A 17,769-nucleotide genomic window follows, 5' to 3' on the forward strand; every position below is an offset into this window, starting at 1 on the left:
GATTTTTACTTATAGTTAAAACTCAGTTCCTCAAAAATGAAAAGAATCTTTGAATACATAGAAGTGACAGAAAACTTACATAAACTATGTTTTTAAGTAATAACAAACATAGGGTAAAAATTCAAATCATACAAAATGGTATAGAATGAAAATTTCAGTCTTCCTACCCCTGCGTGCCCCTCAGTCAAGTGATGGTTTTGGGCATAAACAAGCAAAAATGCATAGCGTCCAAACAAGCTGCCCTCCTGTTTGCAGGGGGTTTGGGTTTTGGTGTGTTTCTTGTTTTGTTTTGGAGCGGTTTTTTGTTTGTTTGTTTGTTTGGGGGGTCTGGGGGGGGTCAAACATAAGAAAGGCAACAGGTAAAAACAGAAAAATTCATTTAAGTCCTCTACACTTTAAAAAAAGATGTCTTATTAAGAGCAGTAGGGAATATAAAAAAGAATGAACTAGGTATAGGAAGGAAAAGCAGCAGGATATAGGACACAGGGTCTACCCGACACCCACTTCATGTGGCTGTGTGGCCGGGTTGGGGAGCTGCTGCCTGGATCTGCATTGTAAAATCTCCTGGGCTTTGAAACAGTCCTTTTGAGAACAGCTTGAACCATCCAACCATGCCCAATTCCCAGGGCTGATTTGCCTCAGAATGTACAGTTTCTCAAACACAGGTACAGCTGATCCCAGTGGGCCTTCCATCAGAATGTGGTAGGGTGAGGGCAGTGTGGCTCCAGCTCGTGGGAAATGAGAAGTGCAGGCATTTGGGATTACACTTGTAAAGGACTGACTGGTATGTCTCAAAAATAATCTTTCTGCAGATGATGCAAACATGTTTTCCCTTTAAAACATTCCTGAGGGCAGATACATACAAAGAAATGATGGCTTCAAGGATTCGGTTCAAATATCTTTACGTGCCAGGCACTGGGAATACAAAATGAAGAGGCCAGATCTGCCCTAAAAAGCTTACCCTCTAATGGGTTAGAGAGTGGGCTTACAAACACCATTGCAAAGTGTTTGCGACACTGGGACAACTGCTGCCTTTTCTTTTTAACTTTGAAGCATGAGAAAATAATTAGACATGAAAAGAAACTCCTGCTAAAATTACAGTTTCATTGCAAATGGGGACTCTCACAAATACTGTTCTCAGCTAATTTAGACCCCAAGGGGCTATAAGAACCTTACTTAGGGACCCAACAAAATGAATTAATATTGTATCCTTGCATTGAACACAGAAAGACCACAGCTGTTTGAATTACTTCAACATTTTAATGTATCAATTACATTAAATTAATTTCAAGGGAGCCTTGTCTATGGGTCCAGTTTGGACCTGAGAGTCAGTGTTGGACTGCCTGTTTCCCTTTCCCTCCAAAATCTCAACCATGACTTGCAGCCTGAGTCATCTCACCATAACCAAGCATCATGACACAGGGTGTTATGGCCCCAGGTGAGGAAAGAAGCAGGAAGAATAGAACAGCACCTGATGTGGTGTTTGAGACAGAAAATATACTTGATCTTTCTTAGATGAAGAAATTTTAAAAAGCGGTTCATTAACTGTCTTCTCCCAGGGAATAAAAATAAGGCTGAAAAATCCTGTGAGGTTAGCAGTTGAGAACATCTAAGAGAGTTCTGAAAAGAAGTGATTGCATATGGGTAAAATGTTTAGATTCTTCTCTTAGTAGCCAAGAAGCACAGCAAACAGGGACAGAAATGTTTATGACCTATAAAACATTTGCGGTATGTATCCTGCAAAAGCTATGTAGTTTAACCAGTTTTGTTATTGACCAAGGTGGCTGGTCAACATGACCTAACTCTGAAAAGAGAATTACCAGTCAGTCAACCTCCCTAGGTTGACCTTCTCCTCTGCCCACTGGTCAACTGCTTAGAAGAACTTGTAGTAAATCATGAGAGTGACAAATGGATCATTTTTGATCCAAATTCCTAAAACAGCCATTCTAGTGGCACCAAAAGGCTATCTGTAGCCACCAAACTCAATCCTAAAACCTGGTAAATGACATGGTAAAGGAGAGATAATAGAAAAAAAGGGGGGGTTTAAAATGTTTTTGGTCCTGTCTATATTATTTGCTCTATAGAAATCCTCTTAGAAAATAATCATTACAGGATATAGAAAAAATTTTTAAAAATACTTTAAAAAAATTGACTCACTCTCATGCTAATCCGACCATTACCTTTTCACGTATTTTCTTAAAGTCTTTTTCCTGTACGTTTTAACAATGACTTGCTGAGAGACTTTAGGTAAGTTACATAATCTCTGTGGCTCAGGCTGCTGCTCTGAAACAGAGTTAAAAGTACCTACCTCATAAGGATGTTATGAAGATTAAATGGCTTAATATATGTAAAGTTCTTAGAACAGTGCCTGGTATTAATAAGCATTCAATAAGTGTTAGTTATAATTATTACTTAGTTGTAACCAGAGTACACATGCAATTTTATTCATAGCATGTTATATATACATCAATGCCTTACAGCCTCCAAACTCATAATTTATAATGACTATATGATAGTCTATGAAGTACATATGTATCAAAGTTTACCCTTTCAGATAGTTCTCAAAAGGGAATTTAAGATATCAATCATTCTGACTGACTGTATTCCTAAGTATCCAAACTTACCCATCAAATACAAATAATGATTTACATTTGAAGGGAATCGGAAAAGACACAATGACAAAATTAGTTTGTATTACATACGCATTTTCCAAAATTAAAAAGTATATAAAAATGTTTTAAATATCATGATTAGTGTATATTTTCTGTAACTTATTGAGAGGTTTAATAATCCTCAGATAGAACTCTTCAGGGTTTCTACATAGGTAGGAAAGACAAAAAACAGAGTGCTTCCAAACTATTTCAGAGATATGCCAAAATGGCATAATTGACTGACGTATAAGGATCAAGACATATTTTCTAAGTCGAAAGCAGTACTAAACTCCTTGTGGGTAAAGACTAAAGGAAATAGTAAAACTGGGGGTCCTTATGACTTTGATGAAATTTAGTTTTAAATCCTAGCTCTAGAAATCATTCTCATTCTCTCTCTCTCTCTCTCCCCGCCACCTCTCTCTACTTCTCTGCTCAGAGACCTAGCCTTCTCCCTGCCCCGCACCAATACTCAGCAACCCCAGAGGCAGCAAAAGACAGTAACCTGAACCTGACTAATGGTCACATAGTCCAGACCTCTGGGAGGCTGAAGATGACATCTTGACCTAAGTTATGTTTCAGTTCCCCCCAGCCCTAAGGTAGAACGACTCTCTGGCTACTTTCCCATGAGACCTGACAGGGGGACACTGGAACGGACCTCAGAACTGTCTTCAAGACCTGAAGAAACGATTCATTACCCTTACCTCACCTCCGACCAGTCAACTCCCAGTACAACCCCAAAACCCCAATCCACAACGTCTTGTGATTTTGCCTTACACTATCTATAACCTACAAGCCATTGAGTTCAGACTTCTGAGCATTAGCTTCCTATTCTCCTGGGTGGCACCATTCATCAATAATGGTAATATCGCTCCATTGCAATTTTCTGTGTTTAGTGTTTGGCTCTGCTAGCACCAGATGGATGAACTTTTTCCGTTCTATAACAATAGCAAGTATCAGTATTAAGATTCTCTAAGAATTAGAAAAATTAACACATTTTTTAACCATGTAAGTCCATACCTGCGATCATTTATTGGCCAATTGTTTTTACTTGATTATATCTCAAAAAGTCACAAATGCTTAATATTCTACCATCAGATCAAGTATCTCACTTCCTGTCCACATGTAAATGCCACTGATGTATTTTATTTGGTCTGACAAAGGATAGTCTCACGGGGTCCTTAATCACTCATGCAAAAAGACTTTAAGGATGTAAAAAGAAAATGCAATGGTTTGGTTCACCATCTCTTTTTTTCTTTTCAACTACAGTTGACATTCAATATTATTTTATATTAGTTTCAAGTGAACAGCATAGTGGTTACACATTTATATAATTTACAAAATGATCCCCCCGATTAGTCTAGTACTCAACTGGCACTATACAAAGTTATTACAATATTATTGACTATATTCTCTATGCTGTACTTTACATCTCTGTGACTATTTTGTAATTACCAATTTGTACTTCTTAACGACTTCACCATTTGGTTCATTATCTCTTGACCAGGACAAAATAAAACGAACAAACTTCAGCATGACAGACATCAAAGAACATTCACCTTATTCTATACCCCACAAACAGACTCACACACTCCTCTCTATGAGAGTTCTTGGCAAGGAAGCAGAGTATCTATGGTTTATCTTTAAATCAAGGTTAAGTCCCAAAAAGAAGGGGGGGGAAAAAATAAACTCACACCAAGAACATTTTAAAATCCTGTTTTAACAACAAATGATTTATAAACCTGAAAAGTTCCATTGGTGTAAAATGAAAACCCTGCAGGACTGGTACTGTAGGAGGCAACACCCTTGAAGAAATATCCCAGGACCCAGCCTGCCACTGGTGCCCTGCACACAGGCCACCCATTCTTTATGATCACAAGAGTCCTTTTCAGACTAGGCTTTCTGGAAGCTTTAATTGTTCTACCTAGGTTAGCCTTTTTAATAAAAGAGTACTTATTTAAAAAGTGAAGTATGCAGCAGCCACACCTCTAGAAACATTTTTCTGGGATTTCTTATAAATGCCTTCCCTCTATTCCATTCAAAGCCCAGCATTCAGGAGAAGACACTTAATTACCACTGCCTTTTCTCTCTCCACAGGCACATTCCTAAATGTGTCCCTCGGGACACCCGGGAGACTAAAGCCCAGTGATTTTTCTCTAACAGATAGATTATCTACAGACTTCTCCCTGTAGGAAAGGAATTTCTTGTCTCATTAGCAACCAAAAATGGCTCTTTTGCCAAAGGCATCATTAGCCACCAAGCTGCAGAAGGCAACCTGCCTCTTCAATGTTCATGGACAAACGAGCCGTACCCAAAACTGAGACAGAGAAAAAGCAGAGCTTTGACCTCATACTTCAGACACCGCTAGTCTCTAATCCACTGGGCTAAATGTAAGATTAAACAGTTCCCTACAACCACATAGGCAAAGGTCTACCTGCCCTGTGCCTAAGGGACTATAAGCACTCACTCACAGGGACACTTTATAAGTCTTGAGCTCGGTCACACAGCAACAACAAGACCAAAGTGATCCCTGGGCCAGGAAGAAGGCAAAAGTCAGGCTTGGTCTCCTCCTGAGGCAGCTGGGGCATGAGATTTGACTCAGGACACCTTAAGGTAGGAGTACAACCCACTTGCCAAGTTTTTTCCAAGACAAACAGTCTTGGCAGCAGACCAATTTTCTTCAGAGGCTAATACAAGGATCTGACAGTTGATTTTGTTGGAATTCAAAGGCCTGCGAAGTATAGAAATCCACACCAGACCAAAAGGCCACCCAGGGAATTGCTCTGAGGTAAAGATAAGGCCTAAAATGACCTCCTATCATTCTCTGCATTTGGGTTAGGGCTTCCTAATCCTTCTGGAGCTAAACCAGAGCTAGTGTCTGTCCAAAAGTATAGGGTGAAAAGCAGTTTTCTAGAACGTAGTATTTTAATGGATATCTAAGATTATTGTTAAAGGGGAGGCAGAGTGATGTCAGCAAATATAAGTTGGAGTTGATGGCATTTTAATTAGCACAGGTATTGCTTTTAATGTAATTATAACATTTTTTAGTTAATCACTATAATTAAAATGACATATCAGATACTATTTATAAAAACCTGCCACTGATGGTAGTTATGGAAATACAACAGAAATCTCTATAACCAAAAGGAAGTTTAAGCAAAAGGAAAAAGGCTCTTGTACATTTACCTTCTTTAATGTGAAAAGCATTTAAATGGCTGAGTTACTTGCTTCCAGAGTTTTATTTTTCATTTATGGGTTTATTTTTCCTAATGTTGTAAATTATTTTTCCTTTTCTTAGTCCTATATTCCTTGAAGCAGTGAGTACATCAGCTGTTTTGGAGCACGCCAGTAAGAGTACACTAGCTACGCTATTACAAAACAAAGACCTAGCCTGTTTTAAAACTGTAAATACTTGAAGACACACATATACACACCCTAGTTTTAATGGTGTTTTCTACTAATTCACTCCAACAGCAGATTCAACGCATAGGTGTCACTGCCCAAAACTGCCTTTGTAATGGTGACCTCACCCTAGTATCACAGTGACTGTTGGGGAAAGAAAGCAGCCACCACTTCCTGGTTCATTTTCAACAGCAAGCTCTCCTTATTTTATTTGTTCATCCTTATCACTTCCTCTCACTCATCCCCACCCACATCCAATCCATCATAGGCCAATTGAGCCTCCAAAATATTTCTGACATCCACCTACCTCTGTCCATCTCCATGGCTATGACCCTAGTCCAAGCCCACCATTGGTCATCTAGACTACTGCAACGAACTCCCATTTTACCTGTCTGATTCCAGACTAGGCCTGCTTCAAATTCATTCTCCGTCCAATAGCTACAGTGATTTTTGACAAAGTGGATCACAGCACCCCTCTGCTCTTAATAATTCAGTGGCTTCCTACTGCTCTTAAATAAAGACCGGCCCTCCTCTTCAGCCTCAATCTACACAATCTCTCCAGCTTCCCAAGTGTTCCTGCCACTAGGCCTTTGCACAGGTGCTCCCTCTCCATCTAGCCCCCTTCCTTTACTTTTCACTAGAAAAATTCCTCTTTATTCTTCAGGTTTCTGCCTCAGAAAGGCTATCTGCAATCTTATTTTTAAAAGCATGTCCTTCCTGCACTTTTCTCTTATGATACCTTGTTCTCTTCCTCCACAGTACTTATCATCGTACATGATTATTTATCTATGTGTTCATCTGTTTAATGTCTATCTTCCCCCGCCCACCACAAGGCTCTGAGCTTCCAGAAAGCAGGGAGTTCATTGTGTCTGTTTTGGTCACCATTGTTTATACCGTATACCAGTAGCTGGCACACAGTAGGTATTAAAAAAATATTTATGAAAAGTATGAACTTTAAAGAAAAAAAGCAGTTAGAACTTTCCTCATGTTAACTGAATATCTTACAAATGAAATCATAATCAAATAACAGCATGAAAAACACAAGGAAACATCTTTCACAAGACTGAAACAGTGACTTTGAGTATCTTCCTTCTTCTTAGTCACTTCATTCCATAGCCATAAGCAGGTTAGGGTTTATCCCAGAGCAGACAAAGAACTGTTCTAGGTACTGAGCTATCTGTTACCTACTTTGGAGTGGGAGGGGACTGTAACCAGGTCAAAAGTGGGAGGGTTTCCAGTAAGGCCCAATGTTATCTTAAAGGGGAATCCCAAGACAAAAAAAAAAAAAAAAACTTAAGCAGTACCAACATTGCTCAAATTTTCCAGTCTGTTACTAAAAACCTAAAGATATAATTACAAACATTGACAACCGTTTATAATTTGTGAATTATATATCTCTACGGTCATCTCTAAGGCATTTCCCTGTATCCATCTCTCCCAGAAAAACAACTCTCTAGCCCTTACTGCTTTTTAATAATTCAAATTTCCTTTGGCAACTTATTACAGCATCTTATTACTCCTTCAGTTCTTCAAAATAGCTAACCTTTATTAATATCCGAATCCTTTCATATACAACCAAATTCCCTCTTAAATGTTAAAGAGATATAAGAAAATGACTTTCCATCACTCACACTGTCTTTATATCTGGAAGACTATTACAGTATTAAGTTTCGTGAAACTTAATTACACAACAGCCTTCCAGTTACCAGCCTGAATGAATATTTATTTTAATCTGTCTCCGAAAGATAATTTCCCCAAATTTTGATGCTCTTAGTATCCTATAAGGATTTTTTTTAAAAATCAATCTAGGATCCCAAACTACATGAGACTAGAGAGCTGAGCAGAGAATCCTACATGTTAGTCACCTGATTCTGCCTCTCAGATTCATGTCTGTTTTATGACCATGAGACTTAACTGATTCCCATTTAACCAAGGCCAAACTGGAACCCCACGTCTTTAACAAACAAGTACAAATGCCAAAACCAATTCATTTCTATTTCTTAACTAAAGGGGCTATGTACTCTTCCCTATTAAATATAGGCTTTCCACATAAGCTAATATATCCTATCTATATGTCAGCCTCTGTCTGGTGTTTTAAAGATATTTGTCTTCACATTAAATTTGAGGATCGCAAAATCTGAGTCCTTATAAAAACCATATTCTCTTGATTCCAAATACATGATAGATGGGGGCTTATCAAGAGAACAAATGGAAATATTAGCACAGTTAGCTCTTAATGCTTTGAGTTTCAGCTTCTGGATCCATGACAAAAGTTATACTCTGCAGGAACAATCTTCTTTGCTATATGAACATGCACACACACACAAACCTATACGCCAAAATTTGAGCTCTTGTTTTTTTCTGGTTTTTAATGTGTAAGGTGGAGTCAAACCATTAATAACTAGTTCAAATGACTTTCCTAGCCCAACCAGTTTCTTTCTGTTAAACTTCCATCTCTCTGTGTATATCTCATTCTCCAAATCTCGGCCATCCTGAGCGCCCAAGTGATATACCCAGGCATCAGTTTAACTAGGTTCCCCCCCAGAACCTTGGAAAGTCCCAGGAAGTGATAGACAGAAACCTTGCAGTTTCACCTACTGCTAGAGGTGCAAAGAAGGCTTCCTTTGCAATTATTAAAAACCCATCAACTAAGCACCATTTTCCTATAAGCTGATACTGTGACTAAGTGGTAATCAGCTCACATAATAGAGATAGAAATAACAATCTAAGTTTAGGATTACATTGGAGAGGGTGAGAAAATGAAGATGCAGAGACTAAATCCTTCCTGAAACAGGGAGCCTCAGGAGGTTTTCATTCCTCACAAAGCAGTAACAGCACTTTTTGAATCTATACACGGGCCCCATTAATCCAAGAACCCAGAAACATCTTACAAACATCAATTAAGTTAGGCAACAAGCTCCATTTATAACAGGGAAACTCGGGTGTTGAGAGACCGAGCAGCCTGAAGCCCAACAATGACTCAGGACAAAAGTGGGCACCAGATCCAGGAACCTAGAGTCCCCATCTCTGGCAGGAAGATGTGATCTCTATTTCAAGGGAATAAAATGTTCCTATAAGAAATAGATGGCAGAGATGAATGATAATATCCACGGATCTTAGGTTGGGACCAGACAAAGGACTGCTAACTGCACCGAGCTGAAGCTGGAAAGGAAGCCAATCCAAGGCCTCAAATGGCATTTAATCAAATGGAAAATTAGCATTGCTTCAGCCTCTCCTTAGCAAAGCCACTGCTCACCTTATGGCTTGTAAACTGATGCCATGAAGCTATCCCATCCATCCTTACCTCAAGTCTATCTATTTTTATCTGACTCGAGTTCAGAAATGCCTATTTACCTTTGGCCAGATAAGTGAATCAGGTATTACATTTACAAGCATCTATGCTGAAATTAGACCCACCCTACAGAAAAGGGAGTCTGGTAACTTCAAATCCTCTGGCTTTTCTTGTCTCCTTCACAAGGGAAAGCTAAAATACTGCTTATATCTAAAATACACAATGCGAATCAGTGTGCTTCATAAACTGTAGGGGCTAGGTGGTACCATGACTGGCTTGCATATTTAAGGTCCAGCAAAGCAACCAATTAAGGTAAGTGAGGCTAGCTTAAGGTAAGTGAGGCTAGTATATTAGATGAGCATAATCAAATGTTCCATAAGCAAACGGTCCATTCCAAACACCTGTGAAAAAGAACAAATAATTTGGCAAGACCTTGGAGTAAACTGGGTTTTGCCCAGCTTTCCCTGCAGGAGTGAGATACTTTAATACAGAACTCTTGACAGCGAGCTACAGGTGAGCAACCATCCCTCTCCGCCGCTGCCCCCACCCCCATCCCGCAAGTAGGACCAGAGAGAACCTGACAAACTCCAAAGAAAAACAATGCCTATCTCCCAGTTCAGCTTGGCCAAGGGCAGCCCCTGGCTCTGTCATCACTGAGAAATCCTAATTTTAGGCCCAGGGCAAACAGGGTTAATATTTTTCAGTCTGAAAGTTAAGACCACGCTGTTCTAGCATTTTGGGGGGAGGGATGTAGGGGCAAATTCCCTTCACCAGCCCTTTAGGCTAGGGGTATAGGTGAGAGATAGCCATCACCCGGCAACCTGTATTCCTCGGCCCCCACCTCCACCCACCCTGCACTGTGATGCTCCTGCTCCGTCGCTGGTCAGCCTCTAGGACCAGGGAGTGCCAGTGGGTTTCACTCCTCCAGCTAATCCTCTCTGCCGCCCTGGCCCAGTCATTCTCATCTCAGTGCTCGGTCCAGTGAAATACCGAGGAGGCTTTCCACATAAGCTAATGAGTATATCGAGTATACACACTAGCTACACTAATGGCAGGAATTCTCAGCCCACATTAATTTCTATTCATCAAAAATTCATAAAGCGCTTACTAAGTTCCAGGCGCCGAGTGACGTCCTGCAGATGCAAAAACGCCCCAGGTACCCTCCCTGTTTTCAGAGCCCACATATTGTGAGAGCTGGGGCGGGACAGCGAAAGTCGTTAAAGCTAGGTGAGAATACTACTACTGGTCCAGGGGATTCCTTTTGAAAGTCATCTCTCCGTACTTCCTCTAGGGTCACACCAGCGCCCTGACTGCCACGCTCACTCTAAAAGGATCTCAGCGCCCAGGCCACCCTGCACTTCCCGCGTCTCTGCTCCTTGTCCTCTCCCCCGTCCCGCACTCACTGAGTCTTCCTGCGGCCCTGGTCCCGATGCAGCTCCCGCAGGTCCACCTCGGCGCGGCCCAGAAATTTGTCGAGGCCGAGCAGCGCCCGGTGCAGCACGGTGAGCTGCAGGGTGGCGGCGGCCGCGGGCGCGGCCCCAGCGGACAGTAGTGGCGGCAGCTCGAAGGTGGCCTCCTCCCGCCACACGGGCGCGCCCAGGCTGCGCTCCGACACCGAGGTGGCATACTTCTCCTTGCCCACCTGGATCACGGCATACGCGTCGCTCGTGCCCCCAGGGCCCTTAGCACGGAGGCCCCGCGCCTGCAGCACCGTCACCTGCACGTGTGTTGGAGACCACACGGCCCCCGGACCCCGGACCGCCGAGGCCGCCAGGGACATGGTGACCGCACAGTAGTCCGCTGAACACCGAGAAGCTTGCCGCAACCCGCGGCCTCTACGGCCCGCCCCGCCGCCCTGGCCACTTTAAGGCTTCCGGCCACGCCCCCGCCAGGGCCCGCCTCTCCGGACACAGCCCCGCCCCTCCCGCGCCGCCGTCCCTACCTGCGCGGCCCCGCCTCCTCCGCGCAGGGCTTGCAGGGCGCCAGGGCGCCGTGACAGCGCTGGCACGGTGAGGGCAGGGGCGGGGCTTGAAGAATTCTGGTCTGAGAGGTGGTAAGTGAGGGGTGAGATCCTCAACTGCCACAGGTCGCACCGCCCTACTGGAACTGGCCGAAGCAGTGCCTTGAGAGTCACACCTCATTTCCAAATCTGGCATCGCGCACTGGCATGTGTGTGACTTTGCACGTGTTACTTAATATCTTGTGGTCTCAGTTTCTACAGCTGTAAAATAGAATTGTATCTTGGCACGCGGTTCTCAATAAACGGTAGCTGTGAGGGGATAATGAACATGATCCTAAATTCCCCGCTCTTTCTACTTTGACATAGGGGTGATTACTCTGGAGGCAGATGAGTTCTGGGATGGTGCCAAGTGAGTGGAGAAGGAGGATCATTTGACGGCCTGAAAAGGGGAAGGTAAATGGGGGGGCCCAGCCTGAGGTGGTGTGGGGTGTTCTATTTGCCCTGTCCTCACCAAATAAGGTGAGGCTAAGAGACTTAAGTTATAGAAAGGAAAGAAAAAAGGAACTGAAAACGGGATTGCCAAACCAGACGTCAGGAGCAGAGGCCCCGCCCACCCCCAGTTCCCCATTTCTCCTGGCTTGATCTTCTTGGTTTCCCCCTGCTTTTTATCCCGGGACTCCCAGTTCGTCACTTCCTTGTTCCAAATGTCCATTCCCAATATCCTACTTCAAAGTCTCGACTGTCGATCATTAAATTGGAAAGGTCACTTTAAAAGTCTTTAGGTTTTATATTTAAGGAAAGGCCTAGAGCAGAGAAGTGACTGGTTCGATGCCCCACAACAGAGACAGGAGCCAGTACCAGAACCCAGGTGTCCTGATTCCCATCCAGTGCTTTTGCTGCACTCTTTGCTTCTTCCAATCCTCAGAACCCCAATCTTAGATTGCTGTTAGTTTCCCCCGATCTCTAGGCAATTCTCTCTCCAGTCCACACTGCACATTGCTGCACTAACTAACCTTCTCCAAATCCTACAATGTTGCCTCACCTGCGTTAACTGCATTAACTTCAGACTTAGAGATTTCAAAGCATTGCTATTTGGGCCCTTCCCTGACTCATTCTCCTCTCTTTTCAGAACAAACTGTAGCCCAGATAACCTTCCCACCTCTAGGCCTTTACCAGTTGGCTGTCCTGTGGCTGCTCTGCCAACTTCTTTGCCTATCCAAGTCCTACCCACTGCAAGGCTTCACGCAGATTTCTCCAAGGTTTGGCTTCTGATAGCCCCCTTCATGGCCGGGACCAAGTGGTGACTTATTTAACTTGTCACCTCCATAGCCCCTGGCAGAAATCAGGTCCTTCGGAAGTGCTGTGGAATTGAAGAGTTTGCAAGTTATTCCAGCCAACCATGAATACACAGTGTTTTCTTTTACCATGTAGGAAATTACAACACAGACATTATGCCTCAGGTTTGCAACTGAGAGTGGCTATAGTGTGGGAAAAGCCTAGTCAGTATGTTGTAAATATTTAATGGTGATTGGAAGGAAAAAGGAAAGGAGGCACCAGACATGTAAGTGGCAGAAAAGCCTAACAGAACTCTGTTGTTTTGGTGCTATTTTCCCTTCCTGATGATCTATTAACCTCACTCAACGTCATGGCTCTGTAAAGATTTGTTGAGAACTTACTTAGTGCAAATAAGTTCTCTAGCACAAAGAGTTCCAGTTCCAAGGCACACTGTGACAAATGTTATACAGTAAGTCTTGTGTTAATAAAAATGCTTTCGGTGTTTTGAGGAGAAAGTGATTTCTCTAAGCAAGTGGATTTTTATGAAGGGAATAGTGTTGAGCTGGATCCCAAAGGATACACCAGATTTGATGGGCAGGAAAGGGGACATGAGGGAAGAGCACAGAACAGGAAAGGGGACATGAGGGAAGAGCAGGAGAAGAGAACAGAACAGCCTAAGCAAAGGCATGGGGTCCAGAGAGTTCATGGCATGTTTGGGGGTTGAGTATCCCATTGGGGCTAGAATGTGGGATATTTTAGGAGGGCCTTGGGGGACGGCGGTGGAGATAAGACAGCCAAGGGCGGTGGGCCCAGAGTGTGCAGATTATGAACACGAGTCTAAGGAATTTATACCAACATGTTAGACCAGATGAGCCAGACTTCAGAGGATTTTAAGCAGTCGTTTGATCAGGCTGTGCTTCAAGTTGTAAGGCAGGTATGAGCAGAAATAGCCCAGCAGCCAATATCATGGCAGGTCACAGCCAGATACCTTCCTTCATTTTCACCTGGGAACATCTGCCTGCAGCCCTATTCTGTCCTAGCCCTTACCTAACCTTTGTGTCTATACTATGTTGATATTAAATAAAGCATACTTCCTTCCTGATTATCCTACCTGTCCATTTCTTCACTCCATCCTAGCTGGACAAAGTCAGAGATTCAGGGTCAAAATTGACCCTGGGAATAAAGTTTTGCAGCTATGGCCCCCTCTCTTTCCCCACATTCACACTGTTAGTGTGAGCCCCCAAGATAAAGAGAGCCAGGAATGAAACCTAACTGGACAGCCTCACAGACTGAGTATGACAAGAAGCATTCCTTCCATTCGTGAAAAAGACTAGAGGACAAAAGAGGGGGAGAATTATGAGTACCTTGTGACCTCATGTGTTTGAGTTTCTGTCAGACACAAACAGGCTTTGTGGTTAAAGCAGAGGTGGTACGTTGGAGGAAGGCAAGGCTGCCTGGCCACCCCAGAGAAATCGAGATCAAGGTCTTTCTCTCTAGATACTGGACACTGGCAGGGGATAACTCAGAAGAGCAAGGCTCACTAGAGGCAAGAATTGACATTTGTCAGAGAAGAGAGATACCAGGAGCCGCAGAACAGGACATATTTGGGAGCTGGCTTACTGCTCCCTGGACGCCTAGGTCGTCCTCTTCTCCCCTCCTCTAGCCAGAGCACATTGTCTGTCCCTCAAGACTCACTCACTGACCCCCCTGGATTAAGAGTATGTCTTCTCCCCATATTACAGACCCACAGTCCATGGTCCTGGGTCAGTGGATCCCCTAAGTTCACAGAATTCCAGGAGCGTTTGTAAACACCTTCCACAGCCTGGGTGGGCCAGATGACTGCTCTTTCCTCTCACCCTGCCCCGCCTCTAGCTCTAATTGTAAGAGGAAAAGAGTTTCAGTCAACTCTGAGCACGTGGACAAGGCGCAGGGCAGGTTAGACTGGACAAGTTAGCTAGCCACCTGTCCTCTCCCAAAGCAACAGAGCAGAGAGCCGGGACTCCCAGCCACCAGCCTGGCCCTGGGCCTCTCAGCAGGCATCTTGTACCTCTGCAGTTAGATTGTGAGCACAGATTGTCTTTTAGGCGCAGCTGGGAAGAATTCCCCTCTAGGACGTTGCGTAGAGAGATGCTAGGGGTGGAGAGCCAGGGCATACCAAGGGAGGGACTTTTACTCCCTGGCTAACTGCTAGTCACTCCTGCCCACAGCTCCTCAGTATTCCCTAACTGCAGGAACACCAACTCAAAAATCATCTCTGGGGACTCTGGACGAGCTAATGAGCTATCCCAAGAAATGAGCAGAAAAGAGAGAGGAATTGCTGCTTGTCTTTTCCTTTGCCTCAGACTCTGAGGTGTGGTGACAAAAGTCCACATATGACTCATTTACTGGGGTACTTAATAAATAGCCCTCTGGCCTCTCCAGGTCCTTGGCTTCTCCAGGCCCACTTGGCTGACCAAGGAGACTAGGTATAGGCTCTAAGAGTGAGGGCTTCCTGCCTCAGGGACAGAGGAATGGCTCACCATTTCCCCTACGATCTTGTTGACAGTGTTGCTTTGTTTACAAAGCTTGCATCATAGATAACATAAAGGTATCATCTTTCCAACTTGTCTAGTTCCTTCAAGAAGGCCCCAGAGTCCCACAACTAAAAGCCTATAGGGTTCTTATCTTCTCACTTTCTGCACAAAGCCTTCCCTCTACCTCTCCCTTCAGAATTGTTTCTTTTCTAGCTTATTTCTTGTACTCTGATTTAGCAATTGTTTTATTCACTTTTAAATATCTCAAAGGCAGGAAACATAGTCCTCACCATTTCTAGCTCTCAATTTCCTGCAAATAGAAGGCAGTTTAAGTAGAAGAGATAGAAATGACTTAAGCCATCAGCATTACTTCATTCATCCCTGCCACTGCCACCTTTAGCACTACCCTGTATAACCATTTTTTAAAAAATATAAGGTTTATTTTGTCTGATTATAAGAGAAATATGTGTTCATTGTATATGCAAGTCATACTCCACCTGTCCAGAATTCATTTCGTGACACACAGGGGGAAAGCAGAAATTTTGAGTGTCTAGTCCTCCTTGAATTGTTCCATGGGAAGCTCCCCTTCAGTGTCTCTTTCTGGCCTCTTGCATACATGCCATAAGCCTCAACTTCCTCAACAGCTGAGACCCCAATTCAGAAGAGCTGGCCAAGAGGTAGGTATGACTAGACCACCATCCCTTTACTTCTCTTCCCTTTTGATAATACAGTACATGGCACAGGGCTGATAGGTACGTTGATTTTTTTTTTTAAGTATAGTTGGCATACAATCTTATATTAGTTTCAGGTGTATAACATAGTGATTCAACATTTATATACCTTATGATGTGGTTACCGCAATATGTCTAGTAACTATTTCTCATCATACAAAGTAATTACTACATTGTTGACTATTTTCCCTATACTATATGTTACATCCTCATGACTTATTTGCTTTATAACTGGAAGTTTATACTTCTTATTCCCCTTCACCTCCTTCATCTATCCCCCCACTCCCCTCCCCTCTGGCAACCATCAGTTTTTTTTTTCTCTGTCTCCATGAGTCTGTTTCTGTTTTGTTTGGTTGGTATGTTGACTTTTGACCCTAAGGAATTACAATGTAGGCCTGGAAGCTTAAAGCCAAGCCTAACATGATTTTACAAAGTCCAAGGGAGAGCACCAGAATAAAGCTCTTTACCTAGGGGTCCCCTCTAGGAGGCAACACTAGGTTCTTTCCTTAAGTGCTCTCTTCTTACCCTCCCCTATAGTCCCTCTTATGAATCTCTGCCCATCTTCAGGAAAACCTACCCCTTACCCATTCTAGTTGCATCACACCTTCCCTAAGTTTGAATCATTCAGTCCGGAGTAGCACTTCCCATCACCACCCCAACCACCCACACTGCAAATTTCAGCAAGGAAGGTCAGTGACACTAAAATCTTACAGAACAGTTTAGGAACAAATTATAAAACAATTCGTTCCATGCCACGATTGGGTCCTTTAAGTTTTCTTCAAAACTGGTTAGACTGAAAATATTTACATGTGTCTCAAAAACAAACATTCCTGAGAGATGGTACCACCTAAACTCATAACGAGAAAGCAAATATTGTTGTAATCCTTCATAGTTTTTAATAAACATATGCATTAAAATCTAATATATTTAGAAAACAAGAAAAATGTTTGTAAAACATAGGAATGGATTTTTTTTTAAAACAAACTTTATTATAACATTATAATATAGCTATAACAAAGAAAAGAAGATGAAAGAAAAATGTAATATAAACAGTATATGCAGAAAAGTACACAAAAATATTCAGCTTGGTGAATATCCACCACTCAGATCAAGAAATAGAACAGTATCAGCACCTCTACAAATTTCCCATGAGACTCTCCCAGTCACTAGGTCTCTTTTCCAAAGATAGCTGCTATCCTAACTTCTATCCCCATAAATCAGTCTTGCTATTTTTGAGCATTATACAAATGAATCATACAGTAGGCATTTATTTTGGGTCTGGCTCCTTTCACCCAGTATTATCTTTATGAGCATCACCAGTGGTGTTCGTGTAGCAGTGATTTGTTTCTTTTTATTGTTTTATATGATCCCATGATATGACTATACCACTATTTATTTTCCATTCTACAGTTGATAGACATTTAGGTTGTTTCTAGTTTAGGGCTTCTGGTGGTCTGAATGATGGTGCCCCAAAAGATATATGCACATCCTCGTCTCTGGAACCTGTGCATGTTATTTTGTTTAGAAAAAAAGTCTTCGCAGATGTAATTAAGGATCTTGAGATAAGAAGATCATCCTAGATTATCCAAGTGGGCTCTACATCCAATGATAAGTGTCCCTAAAAGAATGAGGTAAGGGAGGTTACACAGACAGAAGGGGAGAAGACCATGAGAAGAAGGAGGCAGAGACGGGAGTGATATATCCACAAGCCAAGGAATGCTGGAAGAGACAAAGAATAGAATCTTTCCTAGTGCCTCTGGAGGGAGTGCAACCCTGATGACAACTTAATTTCAGACTTCTAGCCTCTAGAACTGATGGCAGGAAAATAAAGCCTGTTGTTTTAAGCAGCCAATTTTGTGGTAGTTTGTTATGATAGCCACTGGAAACTAATACAGGGCTACTAGGAATAAATTTGCTATGCATTCTTGTACACCTTTTGGTATGTATA

At 42.7% G+C, this 17,769-nt stretch overlaps 1 protein-coding gene across 2 annotated transcripts in view; it reads right to left on the bottom strand.

Annotated features, from left to right (window-relative positions):
• Window positions 1-11,202, bottom strand: part of RAB11FIP1 (RAB11 family interacting protein 1) — a 28,510-nt gene extending 17,308 nt beyond the window's left edge. Inside the window, exon 1 of one of the 2 annotated variants that reach the window (XM_039853498.1) lies at window positions 10,746-11,202. In XM_039853498.1, coding sequence (XP_039709432.1) covers window positions 10,746-11,122 — 377 coding nt within the window. In that variant the 5' untranslated portion in view covers window positions 11,123-11,202. The remainder of the gene's footprint in view (window positions 1-10,745) is intronic. The other variant, XM_039853499.1, reaches the window with a different exon arrangement.
• Between the last annotated feature and the right edge of the window lie 6,567 nt (window positions 11,203-17,769).

Source organism: Pteropus medius, unplaced genomic scaffold, assembly GCF_902729225.1.
Source record: "Pteropus medius unplaced genomic scaffold, Ma_sr-lr_union100, whole genome shotgun sequence".
Taxonomy (NCBI): Eukaryota; Metazoa; Chordata; class Mammalia; order Chiroptera; family Pteropodidae; genus Pteropus; species Pteropus medius.